This window comes from Mustela lutreola, chromosome X, assembly GCF_030435805.1.
Source record: "Mustela lutreola isolate mMusLut2 chromosome X, mMusLut2.pri, whole genome shotgun sequence".
Taxonomy (NCBI): Eukaryota; Metazoa; Chordata; class Mammalia; order Carnivora; family Mustelidae; genus Mustela; species Mustela lutreola.
In genome coordinates, this window is record NC_081308.1 from 8,998,561 (window position 1) to 9,024,174 (window position 25,614).

The 25,614-nt window shown below is 45.8% G+C and overlaps 1 protein-coding gene across 4 annotated transcripts in view; it reads left to right on the forward strand.

Moving 5' to 3' along the window:
• Positions 1 to 25,614, forward strand: part of FRMPD4 (FERM and PDZ domain containing 4) — a 550,653-nt gene that overhangs the window by 516,502 nt on the left and 8,537 nt on the right. For all 4 annotated transcript variants that reach the window (XM_059157257.1, XM_059157256.1, XM_059157259.1 and 1 more), the window contains exons 8-14: positions 3,522 to 3,653; positions 7,446 to 7,565; positions 12,939 to 13,075; positions 15,876 to 16,002; positions 18,176 to 18,265; positions 18,884 to 19,066; positions 21,307 to 21,445. In XM_059157257.1, the coding sequence (XP_059013240.1) occupies positions 3,522 to 3,653; positions 7,446 to 7,565; positions 12,939 to 13,075; positions 15,876 to 16,002; positions 18,176 to 18,265; positions 18,884 to 19,066; positions 21,307 to 21,445 (928 nt within the window). The remainder of the gene's footprint in view (positions 1 to 3,521; positions 3,654 to 7,445; positions 7,566 to 12,938; positions 13,076 to 15,875; positions 16,003 to 18,175; positions 18,266 to 18,883; positions 19,067 to 21,306; positions 21,446 to 25,614) is intronic.

Here is a 25,614-nt window from a genome sequence, read left to right on the forward strand (position 1 = left end):
CAATGTCTTACTCTTATTATTGATCTGCTAGCCTAGAGGTGGGCAGACTTCTGGAAGGAGATTAAGTATTTCCAGCTCTGTGGCCTGTTTGATCTCCCTCGAAACTACTCTGTTCTGTTGTGTCAGCAAAGCAGCCATAGACGGTGGGCTCCGGAGGTCCTTAAGTCCGCCCTCTGGTTCCATGGTTGACTTGAAGGACTTGCAGAACTCGGCAAATTGTTATAAGCACAGTTACGGGGTTTTGTTTTGTTTTGTTTTTTTAAAAATTTTATTTATTTGTTTATTTATTTGTGAGAGAGTGAAAGCGAGAGATCACAGAGCGAGAGGGAGCAGTAGACTCCCCACTGAGCAGGGAGCCCAATGCGGGACTCGATCCCAGGACCTGGGGACCGTGACCTAAACCAAAGGCCAAGGCTTAACGGTCTAAGCCACCCAGGCGCCCTCATGGTGGTATTCCATCACAGCAAGAGGACCCAGGTTAAAACCACCAGTGGGCGTAGGTGCAGAGGGCAGGAGAGTTTGCCAGCTTAGAATTTCCCAACCCCTTCGTTCTCCCAGCAATCGCACGAGACAGCACGGTTGCGGGACTGCCAGCCGGGGAGGGGCTCCAGTGAGCCTCGGTGTTCAGAGTTTTTGTCCGAGCTTGGCCACATAGACAAGCTGAGCCCCCCGTGGGCCTGACTGTAGGATCCCGCTCCTCCGGACGTCGCGCTGCAAACATTTGGCCCAAGGCCCTCATGTCGTGGGCACAGGCTCTCGGCTGTCTCTCCGGCTCTCAGGTGGACAGACACTCCCCCGAAGAGCCAGGAGCAGAGAGGCAAATGTTTCTTTGGGCAAGACGACTCCTTTCCTACAAAGACAATATGTAAATGAATGGGCGTGGCCAGCTTACGTGCTCGGGCCAGGCCATCGGTTTTTGCAGATCCCCAAGGTAACCCACAGGCCACATTATTAGATCTCCCTGTGCCACCACAGCTTGGTCTATGCTACCACGTCACGTGGTCAGGAAATCTCCTTGCTGTTAGACCACCTGCCCCATCTGAAGATATAGGTCAAGACTTGAATACATTCCTTCATCGAAATCCCTCTCGATTTCAAAGAGAGTCCTGTTGTTCATTCCCTCTGGCCTTGGTCTTGGGAACCCACACTAGAGTGAGTGAGTTTGATTTCCCTGAGGGTGGTGGGCGGCACCGAGAAGACAGAGGGCAGCAAGTTCAAGCTCACTGTGGCTCGCACCCAACAGCTTTACTATGGCCGCAGACGTTGGCTGGGAGTTGTAAAAGAGAAGTAGAGTTATGAAAGGAATACGACACTGGTTAATAAAAATTGCCAGAATTCTTGCTAGAGAATCACGGCGAGGAAAAACTATTGCTATCGATTTTCCGTTGTCCTCCCTGGTGTTTGAGGAGACTCTTTTATAAAGTATCTGTTGCCACACAGAGGCTGGTTTGTTTGTTCTTTTCTGGCCCTTGAACAAAACTGATGACACAGAGAGTGTTTTTTTATGAAATACAATATATAGTCAAGGCATTTCTGTTGAATGATGTCTGAGGTGGTGATTAGGTGTGAGGGTCCTTGTTTTAAAGGGGCCTGGAGAAGGGCGCTGGGCTGGCTCAGTCGGTAGGGCACGCCACTCTTGATCTTGGAGTTGTGAGTTCAAGCCCTACACTGGGATGGCATTTACTTAATAACAAAAAATAAACAACAGCAAAACAGCCATTAAAGGGGCCTGAAGAAATTGAGAAAGGTCTACAGGGAAGAAACAAAATTTCAAAAAGATGAGCTAAAAAACAACAACAACAACAACAACAACCACCACCAAATCTGTATGTATTGCAGGGTTTTCCTATCTTGACACTGTTGGTACTTGGGACCAGGTAACTCTTCTTGGTGGGGCATGTCCTGGGTATTGTAAGATTCTTAGCTGTATCCCTCAATATTGAGAGCAGCCCCAGTCCCCTTGTGACCACCATAGATGTCTCCAGAAATTACCAATTGCTGTGAGGTAGAATCGCCCCGGGCTGGAATAGCACTGCTCCTTGGGATTTTTAGCATCTGAGTATAAATCATCCTGAAGAGAGATCATTTACGAGTTTTCGAGTACATGGGGGAAAAAATGGTGTTTCTTTTTTCATTTTCAAAGACATCTGTTTTGCAATGCAGTAAACAAGTGCTTATGTATAGAACACCCACCTCATCATAAATGTTTAATCCTGCCAAAGATTGCTAACAAAGCCTGCTCCTTCTTCTCTCCCCAGGGATGTGAAGTAAAAGCGAATGTGTGCGTATTGTTATAGCCCCTACCTCTATATCAAATAGCGCTACAGTAAATGTGTTCTCTGTGTGAACTCATTTAGTCCTTACATCTGTTCTGAGGCAGGTATTGGTAGCATCCCCAGTTTAGAAGCAGGGACATGAAGACACTTCGAAGGTAAATAACTTGCCTTAAGCTGCACAGCTCCCGTGAAGTCGAGCTGGGAGTAGAGCCCACATTCCAGAGCCCACATTCCTGATCGCATGCCCTTACCAAGAGAGACTCTGGCTGCTTGGGTGGCTTAGTGGGTTAAGCATCTGACTTTTTAAAAAAATTATTTTAAGAATTTATTTATTTATTTGAGACAGAGAGTGCTAGAGTGAGAGAGCACAAGCAGGGGGAGCCTCAGAGGAAGAGGCAGAAGCAGGCTCCCCACTGAGCAGGGAGCCCAACTAGGGGCTTGATTCCAGCACCCTGGGATCACGACCTGAGACAAAGGCAGAGGCCTAACCGACTGAGCCACCCAGGCGCCCCACCTCTGACTCTTGATTTTGGCTCAGGTCATGATCTCAGAATTGTGGGATCGAGCCCCCTGTGAGACTCCACGCTGAGTGTGAAGTCTGCTTAAGATTCTCGCTCTCCCTCTGCCCCTCCCCGCCCCCCCCCTCCCCAGCTTGTGCTCGCTCTCTCAAAAACAAAAACAAAAACAAAAAACCCGAAGTATAGACTAAGGGTCAGCAAACTTTCTCTGTACACGACCAGACAGCACATATCTTGGGCTTCACAGACCACACAGTCTCTCTTGCCAATGCAAGGGGCAAGAGCAGCCATAGACAGTACAGAAACGTGACTGTGTTTCAATAAAACTTTATTTACACAAACAAACAGGTGGTGGGCTGGATTTGGCATGCGGGGGGTATTTCGCCCACCCCCAAGGGTAGACCACTTTATGAAGAGGTTTGATCACCACCCCATTAGGAAGCAAGGGGACCTGAACCCTCTCCCCTCCGCCATGGATTGATCAGCTCTGTGAGTCAAGTAAGCACCTCCTCCAGCTAGATCAACCTGTTGCCTCCCTGTTTCTGATCTCCATAGTGATTTGGGGTGGTGGGCGAGGTCAGGAAGAGGAGCATCAGGCTTCGGAATGAACCAAAGGTACACAGTGCAGACACCTGAAGCCCCTCTGTGCAACCTTTTCCGTCCCAGTAAACTCTGCGAGAGAGCTCTGCCCATCCTGATGGCATCTTGTCCGTGTTTTCTCTATAAGGATGTCATCTTGACTCTTCAAGAAAAGCTTTCCATCAAAGGCATCGAACACTTCTCCCTCATGCTGGAGCAGAGGACAGAAGGGGCCGGAACCAAGCTGCTCTTGCTTCATGAACAGGAGACTCTAACTCAGGTGTGTGAAATTACACCCCCCAGGTGAGAGCAGAGGCTACCCGGCCCCAGAAATCCCCTGTCCTCTCGAATCCTTTAAATCTGCTCACTGCAGCCTCGGGTATCTCCACTAACGAATGCCCTGGCATTCATAATGGGTTTCACATCTCAAGGTAACGTTTTCCCTTTCTGTCAATTTCTCAGTCGGTGTCACATCCAGAATTATCAAAGACTCAGCAGCTACTCACTGGGAATGTGCCTCCGTCGGTCCTATTTTATGTTATGGGAAATGACTTGCTCACCTGTTCTGACCATTGATCTCTTGAAACTGTTAAAAAGAAACCAGCTCCTGCGATTACTCAAATGAAGCCAATATCATATTTCGTTGTCTTAAGTTCTGGGTGCATACTGGTGACTATTTGTGGAAGCTTGAAATCCCTGCCCCAGGGCTGCCCACTGTAAACATGTGATCTGCCAGTGTGATCCAAATTCCCCCGTGTGTCCCAGTTCCTGCTTACTAAAATGCCACCCCCATCTGTTCTGTCGGGAGACAAGCAGGCTGCTTGGCTGCTGAATTCAGTGTAGCACCCTGACTTCTCTTGTGATTCGACACAAGCAGGGTGTTTGCTGGAAGTATAAGGGACTTCAACAAGTTCCCTTTCTGTAGGAGAGCTCAGTAATGAGGGGACTTTCGGGAGGGAGCGAGATACGCGGGAAGACCAGGAGGAGAAGCGAGGAGTCAAGGTGCCCCCAGATGGACGGATTAGCAGAAAGTTTGCTCCCACAATATCCCTAAATCTCTTGATTCGGTCCAACTCGGTGCAGGGAATTAGTGACAAAGCTCTCACTGGTATTCATTTATAGCCCTCTCCCTCCAATTGAACTCGCTTTAGGAGGCTTAAAGCAACCTATAGATATTTGAAATCACATCACATGTTGTTTGTTAACCTGTGCCAAAACTCCCTTGGAAACAGGTCTTCTTTTATAATTTGTTCTAGGGGAACAAGCCCTGATAATCCGAATTCCCCCATGTGAAAGGAGTTCGGCTTGGAGTTCCTCTAGACACCGGACTTAAGACAAGGGTTTGGGGGCACATGGTTCACTGGGAGGCGATATTGGGAAATGCTGGGAAAGGAAGTGGAAGGGAAATGGGGGGAATGGGGGTGCCAGTAATGAGCCGGTCTCCTCTGTGGGCAACTGGAGCTCGGTCCCACTGGGAAACACTGCAAGCCAGTGGAGAACGTGCTGCAGAGGTATCCCACCTAAGGGCTGGGGTACGGGGGTATTTGTCCCTTGGTGGTGGTGGTGATGGCTGCTCCTGAGGGCAGTCACTCCCTGGCTGTGCAGGGTTGTGGGGCGCTGGCCCGTGGTCACAGGTGTTTACAGTGAGCGGCCTTCAGCTGGGAGCAGTAAATGCCAGTTGCTGTGAGCCTAATGAAACCTCCCACAATTTTCTGATATTTGCAGTTAGACTATCCCTCTGAACTTCTATCTATTGCGTAGCCTTCATGGGAAAACTGCTTGCTGATTTAGCTGGAGAGAGATTTTTTCAGTCTCTCTTGGTGCTAGGTACACATAATTTCTCGTTCCAGATTGATTTCCAGTTATTAAATTTCGACTCGAATCTTAAAAGGAAACAAAAAGCCCCTAACCCTGATGCTTCCCTTATCTTTCTAAAAGAGGCTTTGTTTCATGTTTAGCCAGAACTAAAAGCAAAGTGTTAAAACTTTAAGTATGCTCTCTAGAAAGAAATTTGGTTGATTTAAATATCCTGAGACTAACCAGTTATATGCCTTTTGCAAGTCATTGCATATGAAAGGTTCGATCACCGAAATATTTATAGGCATAGCAGAAAGGGAGAGTAAGTATAAGAAATGTGTCTAATGACAAAAATCATTTAAATTAATCATTAAAAATATTCCATTTTGGTGAGAACCCCCAAAAGAACTTTTAAACAGCTCCGAATTTCTGGCAGTTTATAACTAAACTTTATATACAAAATATTATTGTCTATTTACATACTACTGCAAATTTCCAGGAAATTGTTTTCTTGTTTGTTTTAGGGATTGTTCTTTTTAGGAACTACATTTTCTAATGAGTCTGAAGCACTTTTTTTTGCATTACATGATTTCTCAAAAAACCTCCTGATGATAAAAGTAGACTCAAGATCACTTGTGGAAAATTTGAGAAAGATAGATTCTAACCAGTAATGAAATGATAATCCAACTTTCTAATCTCAGCCCAGACCTTCTGACAAAATACCCTATGACCTCACCTTACAACCCCATAGCAGGCCTGAGCAGTGCTTCCAGCTTCTTGGAGTTCCCACATTTTCTTCTTCCTGGTTTGCTTGACCTGCAGCTGGTGAAGAGCCAGCCTCCAGCCCATTGGCTGGTGAGTCCAGTCAGCCCTGTAATCGCACCCACAGCCAGAAAGCTGGGTCAGTGTTACTGCTTCTCAGGATGCCTTATACCTTTAAAAGGACTGTTTTCCCACTGAAATTCGTCAGCTCAACAAAAGTAGGGATGGCAACTGGAAGAATGTGTGCACACGCACACAACATGGTGTTCAATAAAACTATTGTTATTTTTATTTTGAATTTTCAATTGCCGTTCACAAACATTTTTATTTTGCCAGATTTGTCCTCTGTAACGAAGGAGTTACAAGGCCATGAAGCTACGTACAGATACATAGAAAAGCACACACAAGTATATGAAACTACAAGTAGAGCAACTGTTGGTTCGTGGTGCATGGTTCAGGTGCATCGTGTTGACCTCTTTAAGGGAAATCGAAGAGCTTTTACCTTCTTCCTTGGAGTCCAGTATCTTGTATTCATTCGGCTGTTTATGAAGCACCTACTATTACATTGGCTGATTCCCTTCAGTTGCAAAAGGAATTAAGAAACTTAACACCTAATAGTTGGCATATGCTGTGCTATAAAATAGGAAAACCAAACAATCCATGGTCCTTAGCCCTAAAGAACCTGTGGTGTATTCTAAGCTCCCTTGAACAACTTCTATTCTCGACTCCCTTGAACTCCCTTGAACAAGTGTCCCGTTATGGAAAGTTTCGGGTAGTTTGGAAACTCGTGGACTCCAGATTTAGTGCTCAGGCCAAAACTTTTGTCTTCTGACTTTCCAAAGCATTGTTATCCAAGGGTGACATTTTCCTGCTTTCCCTGCTGCAGTCAGTCTGGAGTCTCATTGAAAAAAAAAAAAAAAACAAAAAAAAAATCCATGGCTGTGTCATACAATAATCACAGTCTCCGTGGTCTCCCTCCAGATCCCCTTTTTGACCCCCCAACCCCATCCTAGTTTTGGTGCGCTATCACTTCCTGCACCAGCATCTTCAGATCTTCAGAGGACTGCCCATAGACTTTGGTCGCCCATTCTCGCCACACCTGGAAATTCATATCCCTTTGGGACAGCCTGAAACCAATGGCTGATCTGTGGTCCTTTGGCTCAGGTTCCCATGGCTCTGTGGTGTAGGTAATCCTCCTGAGTCCCCTGTGGGTTAGGCTGTAGCTACCTGCCTCTGTGCACTATGCCCTTGGTTGGCTCCTCTCCTGCCTGACCTGCTCCCCCCACTCCTTTACCAGCCTCTCCCGGGAGCAGTTCCTCAGCAGGTCCCTTATCTCAGGGTTAGCTTCTGGGGAACACAGCATAGGATATGTGCGGTTTTTGGGGAGTCGGTATCTGGGAGACATTGTAAAAGAACTTTGACCACTCTTCCTTGGTGTTGAAACAAAGCTGCCTATGCCTCCATGTCCCTCTGCCAGCAGTGAAGGAGTCTTATGTTTGGTCTGATCTTCTAGGTGACACAGCGGCCGAGCTCCCATAAGATGAGGTGTCTTTTCCGAATTAGCTTCGTCCCAAAGGATCCAATTGACCTTCTAAGGAGAGATCCAGTTGCTTTTGAGTATCTCTATGTCCAGGTATGTGAGAATTTGAGGACATTTTGTATTAATATTGGGGGATAAATTAATGCGGGGTTTTGCCCCTAAATTCTTTTCTTTGGGATCTTTCTCTTGTCCCCCACCCCAAGCTTCATGCATTGTGAAATGATTCCATGGTGCTTTTAAAAATTTTCCCTTTTGGTTTTGAAATCATTTCATACTTAAGTTACAAGAGTAGTAAAAGAATTTTGATAATTTTCACCCAGATTCACCAGATGTCCACATTTTACCATACTTTAGTGAGAACCCATTCCCCCTTTGCGATGCCTGCACATGCGCGCGCGCACACACACGTTATTTTTCTAAACAACACAAATGTCATTTACCAAATCCTGCTCATTTACCCCAACTACTTCTGTGTGTATTTCCTAGTAAAAAGGGCCTTTTCTTACATAATTGTGGCACAATTAACAAAATAAGAAAATTTAACAGATACATTTCCATCCTGGTGTACAGTCTATACCCAGATTTTGCCTACTGTCCCCCAAATGGCCTTTTTCTTCTAGAAACCCATTTTTTCTATAATAGGATCCGCGCCAGGATCCCATTTTTGCATCTAATTGTCGTGTCACTTCAGCTCCTTAAGTCCAGAATATTCCTCAGCCTTTCTTTGACTTTCGACACCATAACAGTTTTGAGGAGTACAGGTCAGTTATTTTGTAACAACCTCTCATTTTTCTCAAATTTCTCCTGATAAGGTCGAGGTTATGTCATCTGGGCAGAAGAAAGACATGCGTGACTTCATGTCATCTTTAGTGCACCACACTGGGGGGTAGATGATGTCCGTTTGTCCCCATAATGATGAGGTTGAGTTTGACTCTTGGTTATGGCGATGTTCTCCAAATTTATCCTTTGAGAAGTTATTATTTTTTTATAATTAATAAGTAATTTGTGGAGAGGCACTTGCAACTTTCTTAATACCCTTTCACTTACTGGTTTTAGTATTCACCGATGGTTCTTGCCCGAATCCATTACTACTGCAATGGTTCAACATGATGATTTTTCTAATTCCACTATTTCTTCATTTATTAATTGGTATTCTACTATAAAAATATTTTATTTTATTTCTTCTTTATTTACTCCTTTATTCATGCATTTATTCGGTGCTTCAGTTGTTCTGAAATGTGATATTCCTTATAATGGAATAATTAATTTCAAAGCAACAAGACTTTGTGAAAATAGTATCTTTTGCAGACTATCTCCGGTTCTGGGTCACAATTCTCAAAAAACAAGGTTTCAAGAGATGAAAATCTTTGCTAGTTTGCCCCAGAGGGAATTTACTCATTTGACATTTAGGAGATATTCCTGTATTTTTCCGTAACTGCTTCCCATTACTCTCACTTAAATTCCCAGTACAATCACATTAAACAGTAAGAGCCCGTTTACCTGAAGTTTAAGCATCTCACATTAGATCTACTCAAAGAAATTGTAAACCTAAATGTAACCTCCCCTGGCACCAAAAAAAAGGGGGGGGGGAGAAAATACCAAAATGAGGCCCAAAAAAACCTCCAAAGACGTGCTCCCTTTAGCTGAGCATACCTATATAAGGCAAGGATTTCTGGAGCTGTAAGAAATAAAAAAACAAAAAAGTTAGAAAAAGGAAAAAAAAAAGAAACCTTTGCTAATTCTAGGTAGTTAATACACTGGTTTTTGTTTTCTTATTCTCAGTATTTTCTTGTTTATTTCAAAACTTCTGTGGTCTTTAACAAGTTGAGTAGATAAAGAAAACCAGTAGAAGATGGCAAAGAGACCCAGACAAGATAAATGCCAGAGGGTAGGAATGGTGACATAAATTAAAGTGGCAATAAGCCCTAGAGCACAGAAATTAAGTTGAAGGAAAAAAAAAAAAAAAAGCAAGCAGAATGTGTACTAGAACATTCCAACAGATGGGGCACTAAGGGCAAGGCCCGCTTAAACATTCCCCCACCTCCGTGGTCTTGGGAAGAGACCGTGCCACTTCCAGCTCAGTAGGATGATTAATGTTCCTGAAGATAACCCTGAGTCATTTGGAAAAGCCAAGTCCAATTCAGCATGCCCTGTTCGTCCAGAAATGTGAAACTGTCAAGACCTGGGTTTTTTAAATGTTCCAGTTCGGTCACCTGGACCCCTGTTTCCCCCACCCCGGACAGCCCAAGAACCCAGATGTGACCGCCCCATCCCCCTCATTTCTGTTAAGACCCAACCCTGGGCTTTGCCATAGCAGCTCCGAGGATACACTAGATTTTTTTTTAATCTTGTTAGTTGTAAGGAGATAGTTACAGGTGCCAGTCAGAGCACTGGTGTAGACAGATGTATGCTCTTGTCATTCTCTATAATTATGTACTCCTTCCATTCACAAGAGGACGCTTCCAAACCATTGTCCCTGCCTGGGGATCTCGCTTGGGCACTTGAAAAAACCATAGATGATGTTTCTGCTTTCCCGCCTTGGCTGTTGCATGGCTGATGGACCAGCCAGTCAGCTCTTCAAGGAGTAGCCAATGGAGGGAGGGAAGGAGGTGGACTGAAACTAAGCTACCGTCATCTCCTATGTCCGCCACCAAGAATAGGAAATGAGAAGTTCCTGGCATCAGCCTGGGTCTCGCAGCATGTGAGGTATGTCTAAGACAACTTGTCTAACAGAAGTCAGTGGGTCTGCAAATGGTGCTGGGTGCCAGTGTCGATGCTAGGGCACTAAAAGAATACAGGAAAATTAGCCTAGAGAACAGAGGAGTAAGCAAAAGTGCTATCGCTTGTATGACAAAGACCGAAGTCCGTTCAGCTTAGTGGGTTCCTGTGGAGGACAACAGCCGTTGACTCTAGATGAACCATGACAATGAAAATAGAGGCACTTCTGCTAACCTCCCACTCGCTAATGGGCCATGAAGTATCTTACAGATTTTAGCATATATAGTAACAGAAAACCCTAACCCTTCAGACAGTTGTAATTCATAATTTCCTGTCCTCTGTCTCGGTGCAGCGTTGGTTTCCTTTTTAATACCCAACGTGTCTATTGTAAATGAACTGTTTGTTTTAGGCCTAGAGTAGAGCCCGTGAGGACCGCTACAGCACATCCGTGCCCGCCGTTTGCTTGTGTGAACTGTCCTTGAAGTCCTGAAGTTATGAGTTATAAAAGCATGATCTGTCCCACACGACATATACGTCAGACTTCTCGGTGATTCTTCAGGGTCCGTCTGAACTCATTATGTAATGTAGTTAAGTGACTAATCACCTTGACAAAAACCTCACCCAGAAGTCTGGTTAAACACGGGGTATGAAAGGGAGGGGAAGCAGCGGTCCCCGTCACAGCTCCTCGGAGAAATGATGGCGGTGACTCACCCTAATAAAACGCATTCCAATGTATACAACATCCTTAAGAGGTGTGCCAACAACCTTGAGAGTTATCCCACTTTCCAGGTAATGAAACAGGCTTGAGAGATGAAATGCCACATCTGAGGTCCTTGGCTCAGTGGTTGATAGAGCCGAGGATCAAAAGCTTTCGTCTCTCAGTCCTGCGCTAAAATCCTGGTTCACACGTGACCTGCAGTAGCAGTCCTAGAAGAAAGCCAGTCAGTGAAATGATTGACCAGCAAGCATCACGGGCTTGTGATGGCCTGGCACTGGGCCCCGTGCCTTCCTCACCATCACCCTTCACGAGACTGTAAGGTGACGCTCCACCCCATGGTGCCCCTTAATGGATACCCCTTAGGTCTTGGGATGGAGGCGGGATTAGAATGGGACTTCCCTCTTAGGGGTGAAGGGATAAGCCGAGAGGCACGAACTTAGAGCATAGGGACAGAGCATGCGTCATATGACCCCACTAGGGCATGGGTAAGTATTTGAAAGGTAAATATTCTGCACAGAAACCGTGCAGTGGTACGTGTTCCCAGTGAGTCAAGTCGATATAGGAAGGGGTCACGGATGTGCTTTTCTTGGAAAAGAGCCAAACAGTTTCTGAGACCATTTTGCCCTTGAAATCTTGGAACAAGACAAGGAAGAAGGAGGCTAGCCTAGTTTTCCGGAAAAATGCATGTGCACACATATGTAGGATATAATGAAGCAATACCGTGCTTCCCGGTGATGTGTAGCCCTGTGCCCTGCTTCTGACGACTGAGCACACCACTAGAAAGCCAGTCACTGTGGTCCCAGTGGACTTGGCACCTTTCAGGGCACCTGGATGACTCAGTCGGTTAGGCCACTGTCTTTGGCTCGGATCATGATTCCAGGGTCCTAGGATCGAGCTCCATATCTGGCTGTCTGCTCAGCAGGGAGCCTGCTTCTCCCTCTCCCTCTGCCTGCCACTCCCCCTGCTTGTGCTCTCTCTGTGTCAAATATAGAAATCAAATCGTTTAAAAAAAAAAAAAAACTTAGCACATTTCTCGGCCACTGTTCAATTTGCCCCTCATCACCCTGTGATGTAGGCATTTCCCTCTTACACACGAGCAAACTGAGGCTGGGGGATGAGAGATGATGCTCTCAGAGCCCCAGCAGGGGTGATCAGCCCTGGAATGAACCAAGGATTTCCTTAGCAACCCTTTACCGAGCGCACCAGTGCACAGCTTTGATGTGTAGCTCTCGGTCTTTGCACAACCCCCAGTGAGGTCGTTAGCACAAATCCCCATTGCACAGATGCGTAAGCTGAGGCTGCGAGAGTAAAGTAGTTGGAGTTATGTGTGCAGGGGGCATTGGCAAAGCCAGGATTCTGAAGCAGGCGGGAGAGGGGGGATTGGGGGTGGCACAGGGGTGAGGAGGGTGAGTCCAGAGCTGCTACTGTCCGTCACCTTGCTAACTCTTACCTCCCCAAAGCTGCTCTACACAGCAAAGAGGAAGTTAAAGATGTTCCTGATGACAGCTGTATATGCCTCCAAACACTTAAAACATACCACGTAGAGCCCTAAGGGCTTGATGTTGTTACCTCATTTAATCCTCACCGTAACCCTGTAAATGGGGAGCAGTATTGTCCCCAATTTACAAAAGAGAAAACTGAGGCACAGAATATTTAGGTTGCATGCCCAAGTGCCCTCCCCTCTGTAGTGGAGGAGCCGGATTCGAACCCAGGATTCCAACCTCAGCAGAAGTCACATGTGCTTTTCGTGTTCTTTTGCATCCCCTGTGTTAGGAGACGGACCTAAATTCCTAATTATTCTTACAAAACCTTGATAGTTAAATAGCAGCTCACTTGTCAGTGAATGTGGCATGTTGCGCGTGGTCTCTGTGTCTGTGTGCATGCCTTCCAGCTCCGACCGGGTTCCAAGCGGCCTGGTGGAAAGGTTTGCACGTTTGGCCTCCTTGGGGAAGGGCTGTCGCCTGTCCCCGAGGCAGCGCGCGGCGGCCCATTCTTTGACCCGTGGCGCCCTCTGCTGGTGTCTGTTGCAGAGCTGCAACGACGTGGTGCAGGAGCGGTTTGGGCCGGAGCTGAAGTACGACATAGCCCTGCGGCTGGCGGCTTTGCAAATGTACATCGCAACCGTGACCACCAAGCAAACGCAGAAAATATCCCTCAAGTACATCGAGTAAGTGTTGAGCCTCGGAGGCGATTCAGGCCCAGGGATGCTGCCTCCGTAAGGCCCACGGGTGTTTTTGACGTCTGTCTCTGTTTCCAACACTGATGTTTGCGGCGGGGCGTTCGTTCAACGGGGACACGGCGTCCGTTTTGCAGGGGGAGAGACCCACTTCTTCCATAAGCCACCTTTAGCGAATCATGGTTCAAAGGAGGATCGGATGTCACATGAAGTGTAGGTTCTCGAAGTCCCGAACAGACTTGATTCTAAGCCAAGCTTTGGTCTCCGCGCTTTTCAGGCATGACGGTCTTTAATTCTCATGATGTCCCTGGGAGAGAACTAGCCTTTTTGCTGTATTTTACAGATGAGCCAACCCATGCACAGTAGGACATAAGGCTTTGGCTGAGTGCCGGGGCTACTAGCTAGAGGGCTCAGGATTCGAACCCAGGTCCTGTGCAGGGTTATGGGGGGGGGGGTCTACCTTGTGCTACCATCGGTGTGATTGGTGGAAGCACCTGTGTTCAGGCTGCCACCCCCTCCCTTAATCTTGGCAGCTCTGATGAGAGTTCGTATTTCAAAGTTTATGGCAGGAAAGGAGCCACATCTCCACGTAACAGTAAGGCCGTAGAGTCCTCCCCATGTGCACGAGGGGTGGGCAAGGTATGTGAAATCCTACCTTCCAGAGAAGCTTCCCGGGGGCTGCGTGTAAAACCTTTCTAAATTCCTGCGTGCTGGGTTGACCCACCAGGGAATAAAATCGCTTCTTCTCAACAGAGTTCATGAGCCTGTGTAGGGGACGGTGAGAGCTCCAGGTTGCGGATTCCGAGGCCCCTAGTCTCACAACTCTCGGTTCTCCTGTCTACCCCGAGGGACAAATCCTCACGTACAATTTGAGAACCTCGGGCTTTCCGTTCTCAGCTCACTCGTTCTTACGGATGGCTTGTGTCTGTCTTGCCACACAGGCTGTGAGTGTCGCCTCAGAGAGACTCAGCTCCCAGAGGGGTCTTACACTCAGTCGGACGCACTCGCTCCCTCATCCGTTCCCCTTTCGTGTGCTCCTGGGCACGGATGATATGGGCCTCTGTGTGAAAAGGCGGCCTGAGCAACCTGCCATGGTTTTCGGACCATTAAAATGCATTTCTTTCTTTTTTTTTTTTTTTAAAGATTTTATTTATTTGACAGAGAGAAATCACAAGTAGGCAGAGAGGCAGGCAGAGAGAGAGAGGGAAGCAGGCTCCCCACTGAGCAGAGAGCCCGATGCGGGGCTCGATCCCAGGACCCTGAGATCATGACCCGAGCCGAAGGCCGCGGCTTAACCCACTGAGCCCCCCAGGCGCCCCTAAAATGCATTTCTGTTCTTACTGTCCATCCCCACGTTTGGCTAGTGGGAACATGGTACCATCAGAAGCCTCCCAGAGATGACTGGCTTGAGTAAGGCTCTTACAGTCTACGATAATGTTCTCATTAATTAATTTACTCACCTGTTCACTGAGCATTTTATGTGGGATTCACACTAGGCCAGCAGAAAGTACAAATAAGCCTAAAGGACTTGTGATCTGATTATAAAGATACGAGGGGTGCCTGGGTGGTTCAGTCGGTTGAGCATCTGACTTCAGGTCGGGTTGTGATCTGGCGGTCCTGCTTTGGCTCCCCACTCAGCAGGGAGCCTGCTTGGCTTCCCCCTGCTTGTGCACATGCGTGTGCTCTCTCTCAAACAAACAAATGAAATCTCCGAAAAAAGATAGATACGATTTAAAATACTGATACAAGTAGAATGACCAGGCAGCCCGTAAGGAGGGCAAGACAATGGGTAGAAATAGGTGCCTGTGGAGGAGGAGGAGGACATGGTGATCATGAAAAACCCCGTCGTAACTAGCAGGGGCGTGGATGGTCAAGTGGGGGGAGGGCTGTCTCCCTCCCCTTCTTTGGAGAGGATCTGGCATAGGAGAAATGACCAAATCTTGGCGGTCTTTACAGTATTTAGGAGACACTGGTTGGGCACCCGGCCAATCAGGGTAGAGTTCATAGATTTCATGATGGAAATGGAGCATTGTTGGGGTAGGGTTGTAGCCGTCGCTGGGGACACGGGCCTTCGGCAAACCTGTATTAACACAGTCCTCTCTCTTCCTCTTGTGTGTGCGCACCTATTGGTGACGTTCGCACTTCCCCATCAGTGTCACACATCCTTAGGGGTCATGAACCCCACGCTGGTTGCACACCAGCAGCACTCCTTACACACACACACACACACACACACACACACACACCAGGCAGAAATGTTGCTGGCAGAGAAGACAAGTGTGTATTTCTAGCGAAGCCACCACTGGGGAGGAGGAAGGGAAGGGAAGAATGGCTTTGGGAGCACGAAGGAGTTGCCCGGGGCCCTTCTCAGTGAAGAGAGAAAAACTGTGTGGGGTTGATTGGGGGGGGGGGGGGGCAGGAATAGTAACAATGGCAATAAACAAAGGAACCAGGAGAAATTGTGTTGGAAATACATACTCAGACACATAAATGAACTCAATGAGACTCAGCGGTGGGTTGATAAATTGTCTCTTCAATTCCCATTGGTCCCAAAGGCATTCCCCCTGGAGAGGGAAGAACACGTTTCCTTGAAAATGCAAACAGATGTATTACCCATCGGATAGTAGGTTTCCCGAGAGTAAATTCAAAGTTGCCTCGCTAATTGGGGACCTACCTCCATTTCCTGACTTCCTCACAGTTCATTTGTTCCAACCAACATCAGGGCGCCATTTTGTCTTAGATAACTAATCATCACAAGAATGTGAAATTAAAGATATGCTCTTTATTGCAGAAAAGAATGGGGATTAGAGACTTTCCTTCCCTCTGCTGTGCTGCAAAGCATGAAGGAGAAGAACATAAAGAAAGCACTTTCACACCTTGTCAAAGCAAATCAAAACTTGGTACCACCGGGTAAAAAGGTATCACATTTGCATCTTAATAGAAAATGGATTTTAAAGAGAAAGGCTTGTGTGCATTTTTAAAAATGCTTAAAATTAGCGCATGAATAAAATACTTAGCAAGCACCGAACTTTCAGAGGCAATAACTGTACAACCCCAAGCCCCTTCCCCTTTTTTTTTCACTATCAACCTGTTTCTAAGGCTAATGACAAGTCAGTGTTCTTATGGAAACTTATTTCTTTCTTGTAAGCTATAGAGTTATTATATGGACTGTGCGTGTGTGCACGTGTGCACCTGTGCGTGTGAGAGAACCTTGCCTAGCCACCGAGACCTTGTGATCAGAGAACAGAATTGCAAGACAGTTGTACATTTCCGTCGTGCCATCTTCAATGCATGGCAGCCAGCAAGGGTCCTCGCAAACCAGCTATCACATTATTTAAACCAGGGTTTCTGCCTCCCCACTGTTGACATTTACAATCATTCTTTGCTGGGGGGAGGGAGGCCCTCTTGTGCACTGTGTGGTATTTAGCAAAATCCCTGGTCTCTACCTACAAGATGCCCTCGATCGTGACATAGAAAAATATCTTCAGACACTGCCAAATGGGCCCCCAAGAGCAAAATCACCCCTGGTTGACAACCACTGAATTAAATCTTACTTTGGAAGGGAAGGTAAAATTATCTCTACCATTCACCATCGTTAGTGTTAAAGTCTCCCTTATTTTTTTTTTTATCAGAAGAAACAGAAAGGACATTTTAAAATAGATTGTGGGTCAGAATAGAGAGTTATGTGTATAGGTAATAAAAAGCAAAGGGTTTCAAGAACCAGAAAGAGGAACCTAAAAATACAGGACCTATAAAGTCGAAAGCAGTGTAACAGCCCAAGAACACTTTAACAATTGATATTGGCCATAGAAACTTGGGCAGCTCTAATACAAATCACTGTTTATGTGGGTAATTCTTTGGTCTAGGTATTGGGTTATAAGTCATTTTTACTGGCCAAAACATACTTATCGCTATTCCCTCCTCACCCCATGGCTCTTTAAAATGTAAAATCAGGTTTGACACCCTCTAGCCACTGTTGCCTTACATTCAGCATTCAGCTCACAGAAATCCAGCGGGATGTCAGGGATCAAAGTTTTATAGGGGCACCTGGCTGGCTCTGTGGGTAGAGCGTGCAACTCTGGATCTCGTGGTCATGATTTTGAGCCCTGCATTGGGTGTAAAGATTACTTAAATAAATAAACTTTTAAAAAAACAAGAAGTTTTTCTTTTTTTTTTTTTCAATTTTAGTTCTGATTGGCCGAAAGTTAATTTCTTTCGATTGGCTCAACAGGATTTTTTTCAAGCATGGCCCACTGATTTTGTAATAATCGGCTTAACTGCTCTAGGATCTATCTATCACTGTTTTTCTCTGAAGGTCGGTTTTTCTAGCCAACAGTGAGTGATTTGCTTTCAAATCAATTTGCAAAGTGCTCCTGGTTTTCGAAAGGAAAGGTAGAGTTAACAATCAAGGACTCCTTTTAAGAGGTGGGAATCTCCATTTTTAAATCTTTAAAATATAGCTTTTATCTGGATAAAGTATTTTTTTTTTTAATATCCTTCATGAAACTCAAAAGATGCTTGAGTTGAACTAACCAAGCAGGGACTTGCCGCAAGCTCCAGCATCTCCCCAATGATTGGAGCACAGAAAGTCTACCCACGCCCAAAAACTTACAAAGGCCGGAGGAAACTTGAGATGAGCTTGGAGAGCCTCTTTCATGGGCGGTAGGTAGATGGCCAGTGTGTGTTCAAAATGGCTCTCAGGAACTCTGTATAGGTGAGTCTCCTGTACACAACCCACTTTGTCCCTACCCGCGATCGGAGAGCACCACTCGACTCTTGGAGTCTCCAATAAGCAGACAGTTCAGTGGAATAGCTTACCATCTTGTTCTCATTTGTTGAGTGCCCTGGCCCAGCGTATCCATGTCTGTGACCCAACCACTCCCATACATTTCTCCCCCAATAAACAGGTTTTCATCTGGATCCCTTATTACAGCCCTTTATCCTGAAACCAAACACATAGCAATTTACTTTGACTCTTCATCCAGACTCCTTGTCGTGCCCCCCAGTTCGCCCTGTCGTTCCGCTGGTCTCCCGCAGAAACCCGGCCACACCCACTGCAATTAACACCTGAGGTTTCTTTTCTCTCCTCAGCTCTCTGCGCTGCAAGCCAAGGTCCATTATCTCAAGTTCCTCAGTGACCTTCGACTGTATGGGGGCCGTGTGTTCAAGGCAACATTAGTGGTAATTGCTTTTTGGTTTTGGGTGGTTTGTTTTTGTTTTTGTTTTTGTTTTTGTTTTTCTGCTTTCTCTTGGGAGCCACGGAGACCTGCAAAATAGCAATGCCATAGGCTGTCTTGAATGAGCTGCCTTTGACAAAAGCAAATCAGCTGCGAATCTTTTCCAGCCTTCATTTCTAAGCGACTGCAGCACAGTCTGGAAATATCAGAAGAAATGTTAAACTAGATAACGCCACTGTCGAATGCCCTAGAAAAAGAAATATGATGAACCAAGAGCATCGATGTACTCTAACAATGGCCTTCTTTTAAATCATTGGGCCATAAGTTGCTTTCGTGTTAAAAAAGAAACAACAAAACAAAACCCAAAAATCCTCGTCTCTAAGAGTGTCTCATGATTATGAATGTCTGTGCTGGGATAATAGTTACTTTCTACATTATTCATGATTGATCAGCGCCTTGATGCGATCGTCATGTTTGGTTCTTCTAACGGGCTGACTTAGTACAATATAATCGAGGAATGCTTGCTAAAGAAAATGTGATCTTATAAGAACAGACTGTCAGGCTCAAGTCTGCATGGTGTTTTAGAGGTCTAGGATTTTTAGGATTTGTCCTTCTCTCTCAGCAGGCGGAAAAGCGCTCAGAAGTGACTCTCCTGGTTGGGCCCCGATATGGCATAAGCCACGTCATAAACACCAAGACAAACCTAGTGGCTCTTTTAGCCGACTTCAGCCACGTCAACAGAATCGAGATGTTTACCGAGGAGGACAGCTTCGTGCGGGTAGAGTTGCACGTGCTGGATGTGAAGGTAAATCTTTCAGCTGTTGACCCGGCACCTTGATCTGAAAAGCTCGTTTGTGGTAACACCGCTATTATTTGCAAAGCCGTTGACATTGCACGGTGGGCAGAGGATCAGAGATGGCCCGAGGTACAGAGAAAAATCCACCCAAGTCCGGCCCGAGGCCTCCAGTCCTCCCTAAAGAGCCGTGTGATCTGGGGACGAGTTGTTCGACCACTTCATCTGTACACGAGAAAGCAAACGAGTTCATTTCTAAGGTCCTTTGTAGCTCCTGAGTGCGTGAATCATAGAGAGAGAGAGTGGGAAGGTTTTTCCCTGCTAGCCTTCTAGAATATTCCTGTCCAGAGAGTCAGGGATATTTTTCCCAACTTTGTTTAGAACGGCCATTTGGCCCATTGTGTGTTTATTCTTTGGGAAAAGCTGAGCATTTCTGTCAGTTAGCCTTTATCTGCTGTGGCCGTTAGTACTGACTGAACCGCTGGCCCCTATGAATGTCATGGCCATTCCATTTAAAACAACAATCTGACATTGTCCTCAAAGGGCAGAACTCAACTCCCGAAGCGGAAGTTGACGGGAAATAATCCAGGTCCCCTCTACCTACCTTCTTGTCCCAGTAGTGGATGAGTCATTGGTTTTGGGCCAGATGTTTCCATAGAGAAAAGGAAACCGTGTCAGTCAGGAGGAGTGCTCTGAGAACAGGCGAGGGTTCTGTCTACACAGCAAATTGAAAAGCCTCTATAGCGGGAAACAGTGACTATGGACTGGAGAGTATGCAGCTCAGACATGGCGGCCAGGGCTGGTGGCGTTCATGGGCCGAATCCAGGGCCTCTGGTTGACTTCGTGGCAGCGCAAGTGCAAGAACAGACTTGGGACCTCTGGCCCACTCTGTGAGCAGAGATGCTAACAACAGTGGCCCCCCTCACAGAAAGAGCAGGGGAAAGAGTGAATTGGAGGCAGTCATCACACACCTGATAACGGGATGATCTGACCCAACAGAAGTAGGTGGCAAGACCCTATGGGTGGTCTCCTGCTTTCCTATAAGGAAAGAATTGTGGGATGCTTTGAGGGAAGCCCTCAGTTGAAATGGAAAGAAAAGGCAGGTTATCAAGAAGTATGAGGGCTTTGGACGGAATGGTGGATCCCATGAGCCAGGGCCATCAAACGTGGCCAGGGTCCTATACCTTGGACTGAAAGCAAGAGCTCGTCACCTTGATGTTTCTGTGCCTCTCTGGGTGTCTGCTTTTGTATTGCTCCCTTATTCCTGTCAAGTTTGCAATTTCACCAAGAATCCACCAGCAGGTCCACCCTTACTAATTCAAAGAGAATAATTGCTTCAACTAACCACCTCTTCCCTATATGCCCAAACCTTGTCTCCAATCATATGCTAGCCTCACTCTTTCCAGAAAGTTTTACCAAGGCCTTTTCTTAGCTCCCATCTTGGGTTTCTTCTCCTGTGAATTTACAGTTTCTTTTACAAGCAGCCCATCCTGAATCTTTTGGACACTTTGCATTCGGTCTTAGATGTAATTTCCACTGTACATTCGACTTGGATGTAATTTCCAAGAAGCTAGTGGGCAAGGGAAGGGTTCAAAAGGAATTTGTGTACAACACCTAATTTCTACTTCTTTTCAACACTAATTTGCACTATGAACCCCAACTTCATCTTCCCAGGATTTTTTAGATCACAGGTTCACATTTGGTAACTGACCCCTTAACTGTCACTTTTTCAAAATGTTAACTATTTGGAAACAAAACCAGTGTTGTTTTTTCTCCCATCCCAGTGTTACCTGGGAAGATTCAAAATGTCTCCGCTTTCAAGATGGTGTCACAGAAATGTTTTTCAGCAAGGCTCTTGGTGTTACTTCTGACCTTCTGTATTTCTCCAATGAAATGGTTGCCCAATAACTTTCTTTTTTTTTTTTTTTAAGATTTTATTGATTTTTTTTTTTAAAGATTTTATTTATTTATTTATTTGACAGAGAGAAATCACAAGTAGGCAGAGAGGCAGGCAGAGAGAGAGAGAGGGAAGCAGGCTCCCTGCTGAGCAGAGAGCCCGATGCGGGACTCGATCCCAGCACCCTGAGATCATGACCTGAGCCGAAGGCAGCGGCTTAAACCACTGAGCCACTCAGGCGCCCCGCCCAATAACTTTCTTTGTTATATTTCATAAGCACCAGTGCAACTGTTGTCAGCCTGAGGGAACTCATTAAGGAGGAATGGCTTTAACCAAAATATTCTCTTTTGTGTAGCCCATTACACTCCTGATGGAATCATCAGATGCCATGAACTTGGCCTGCTTGACTGCTGGCTACTACCGGCTACTTGTGGATTCCAGGAGGTCAATATTTAACATGGCCAACAAGAAAAATACAGGGACCCAGGAAACAGGTATTCTCTTCCTAAACTCACGAAGTACTACCCATCCCCTGCCTTACCTGACAACAATAAGAATGTTTCTTTAAAAGTTAAAATTGTGCTCATGCAAAAATCTAGTGTCCAAATGTAATCCAAAAACCTTCAAATAATTCTGATATGGTCTATTTTTAGATGAAAATATTGATTTTTTCCATCCTGTTTTACTCGTCCCTTGGAAATGGTGGTGTTTCAAAGGGAGTGGTGTTTACTCATCACTTGGAAATGCTGAACATGTTTCAAAGGGAGTGATTTTCTTATTCTGAAGGTAGTAAGCATCAGTCTTTGTGACGGAGTTTTTATTGTCTTGCTCTTCCAGAACTCAGGATGGGGAGCACTAATGATGGAATGCACGGTAGGACTTGTAAGGCCCCCCACCCCCCCCAGCCCCCCACCCTGCTTAGGGCTTTTCCTTCCTTAAGGGGCCCTAGGCCTAGATGTCTGGGCACCTCCTCCTATATCCGACTTATATCCAGGATTCTGGGAGCTCTGAGACCCACTGGAGGGCTTAGGGATCACCCAGCACTTGGACTTGGGCCTCTAGAAAGAACTCTGTAGTGGGAGCACTGATATGGCAAAGACATCCAACCAGTTCAGCCACTTGACAGGACAAGATAGTTCCCAAGTGGGGACAAGGAGGACTGCGGTGTTAACAGCTTCTCTGAGAGTGGGTGGTTTTCATTTGCTTTAGACTTTCTTTTCTTGAGTGTTTGATTGTGGATTTCTTCCATCTACTGGGGACACTCGGTAAATGTGGCTGATGGACAGACACTAGCACTCAAGCCAGAGCTGCTGACCCATGAACAAATCATCACGGGGGGTTCTGAAATCAGGGTTTCTCCTAAAGGGAAAATCTTAAGAACAAATTCCATCATCACCATTTCTGAAAGGGGTGGGGGAGGGAAAATCCTCTCACTTTCCAACTTAGTAGAAAACGTGTATCATTACTCCCTAAATATCTTGTTCCTTGTAGACGCGCACAACCACACAGCTCACGCACAGCTGATGATGATGGCTGGGGAGGGGAAAGCAGTTGGTCACAGAAAGAAGGGGATCCTGAGAGAAAATGAGGGCGATGGCCAAGGCATGCCAGAAGGCAACTTGGAATTACAACTGGACGTGATCCAGCCCCACCTGGAAGCGTCTTATTTCCATTACTCCAAGTTTCGGTTTTCTCATTTGTAAAATCGGGACCAAGAAGCTAGTGGGCAAGGGAAGGGTTCAAAAGGAATTTGTGTACAACACCTAAAAGGATGCCCAGAACTTCTGTCAATAAGGGACAGGGAAGCAGGAGTGGGAGAACTTGAGAACAAAAGTGACAGAAATGGAGAAAGGAAAGGAAGACAGACATAAGGCAAGGGAAGACCCTGAGACACGCAAATGATCAAAAATAAACAGGGAAGGAACAAGAAGGCGGTGGCAAGGGTACGCCAGCTCTGGTGGTGAACATTTGTGGGATCACATGTTTTCGAGCTAGGAGATTTTGAACAACTTCACCCCGGCCTGGGAAATTCCAAAGATCGATTCTGCGGTGTAACACAACCCTGTCATGTTGGAGAACCGATTTTTTGCTTTTTATTTTCAAATCTTAAAGTTGATCTTGAAAATGGAACCTTTTTTCCCCATAGACTGTTGAGATTGTACAGGTGTGTGTAGAAGACGAAACCTACCATTTCAACAACAGTCACAGTAATAAGGGCCTACATTCTGTCCTTTAGATAGTGACTCACAATGTCATGTGACCCTCCGAGACCCAAGAAGCATGGAGGGTAAAGCTTGTTTAGACTTGTTTAGACTCATCCCTGGTCCACACTGTCTTCCCACAAGATTAGGCCATGGTGTAGACCCCAGTTCCTAACCCACATCCTTCTGTGTCTCTAAAATCATTCCAAAAGCCAAGCTAGTACACCATTTTGGAAGGAAGCCAAGACTGAGTGTGTATTTTCTTCTTACCTCAAATTGATCAGAGACCTTAGTCAAGATCTCTAATAAGGAACAGCAAGCCCCCATTTCTTCCCTATCCTGAAAACTAACCTTTGATTACTTTCAGAATCCCTGAACCCACATAGCGATGACCTCTGAGCATTAGGAGGAGCTGAGTTAAGTATCAATCAACCATTTTAGCCACCGCTCTGTTCAGCTTTAATGTTGTTCTAAACCGGAAGTTGGCAAAAGATGGCTGACGGGTCAGATCTTGTTCTTGTAAATAAAGTTTTACTGGCACTCAGCTGTGCACATTATACTTGTTTCCTAGGGCTGCCATGCCAGGTTATCGCAAACCCTGAGTCTTAACAGGAACTTACTCTTTCATAGTTTTGGTGGCTACAGGTCCAAAATCTAGGCAGCAGCAGGGCTGTACTTCCTCCACAGGCTCAAGGGGAGAACCTTTTCTTGCCTCTCCCAACTTCCAGGGGCCAGCAGCATTCCTTATGGCTGCATGACTCTGATCTCTGCATCGCCTTCCCCGCTTTTCCCTCTGCTTTCCCCCTATAAGGACACTGATTGTTGGATTGAAGGCCCGCACGGATAATCTGGATGAACTCATCTCAAGAGCCATAACTGAATTATCCTTGCAGAGCGGACCTGTCTTTTGAAGAGGCCCCCTGTTCAGCCCATTGCATGCATGTCTTTGGCTGGTGGCCGTGGCTACATTCTTGGGAGAAGAACAGAGTTGAGTGGTTGCTTGACCGGACAGTCGACCCACAAAATCTAAAATGTCTACCATCTAGCCCTCCCTTTGTAGGAAGAATTTGCCAGCCACTAGTGTAAACCCAGAGCTCTGTCATGGCTTTGCTAAACTGCTCTCCGTCTTCCAGCAATTCAGTCCCCCCACACACTGCCCCACACACAGCCAGTCGTCATCAAAATTGTTCATAAAACAGTGCTGAACCCCCACATGTCTGTTTATCATCAGCTAACATGTAAATATGGTTCTCATGGAGTAGCTCAGGGTCTTCAAAATCATATCTTTACTTTCTACTCGCAAAAATACATGCATTTAAGAGAAGGACTTGGAGCAACATTCAGCATTGAGTTTAATGTGTAGCACTTGGGGGAAGCAAAAACATCTTCTGTAAAACTGATTTTTTTCTCCCCGTATGTCTTGTACAGCTGATGTCAGTATTATCCAGACTTAGGCCCGGGGGCAATTCGAGGGCACAAATGGGAGAATGTGTGGCCCCAACGTTTCCTCAGAATGTTTCCTCTGGAATCTACAAAGCAATATTGACAGAATGACACACTGCCTTGTCTTGTTAAATGTCAGAGCAAAATCTCCACATCAGAATTCCCTCTTGGAAGACCCTTGAGGAACAGCCAAAACAATGATTTTTAAATTAGGGTTTTGCGATTTTAATTCATGAGGAACATCAAACAAACCCTCAGGAGTTCTCCTGATACCAATAACAATTGAAATTAGCTAAACTGTTAAGTATGCTTGGAAACAGCAGAGAGGAGAAAAAAAAAAAAAAGAAAAGAAAAGAAATAGAAGAAGTATGTTACCTGTAATGCAGTCCACCTTACACAATCATACACGTGTGCACATGCGCGCACACACAGGCTTCCATCCTGACCTTTATGGGTGAAAACCTTAACACCCACTAGGATATACAATGACTGAAGATAGAGGTTTTTGTGTTCTCATTACAATGTTATCCTATTCTTATGTATGTATGTGTTAGATTATTTTTGTTGTGACATTATTATACTATCACTACAATATTTCCTAAAATATGTGGTGAAAATACAAGACTTTCTCTTAACTCAGGGAGGAAAAATTCCAACATCATCTTCCACAAGGTGGGGAATGTCAGCGCTTGCTTTACTGAGAAAAGGGGGATCTATTTTCTGGAATGACAGCTGATTCGACTATGGCCTTTAAGGAATTTGAAAGGCGTGTTGTATATTCCCATTCATAGGCGGAAATGAGGTCTTCTAATAATAGAACCAAGGGTCACATGGAGTTAAGCTCTAGTTCCCTATTCTCAGATGGTATTCTTTTTTTTTTTTTTTTTAATCAAATAGCAATTCTATTTTGTGCGGGCTCGATTTTGTTAAGGTCAGCTCTCCTAACCAGGAAAGCCCGACACCTGAAGCCTCCATCGACTGGTTCGCTGTCCGGAAAGCTGCGTGACCGTATTTCCAAA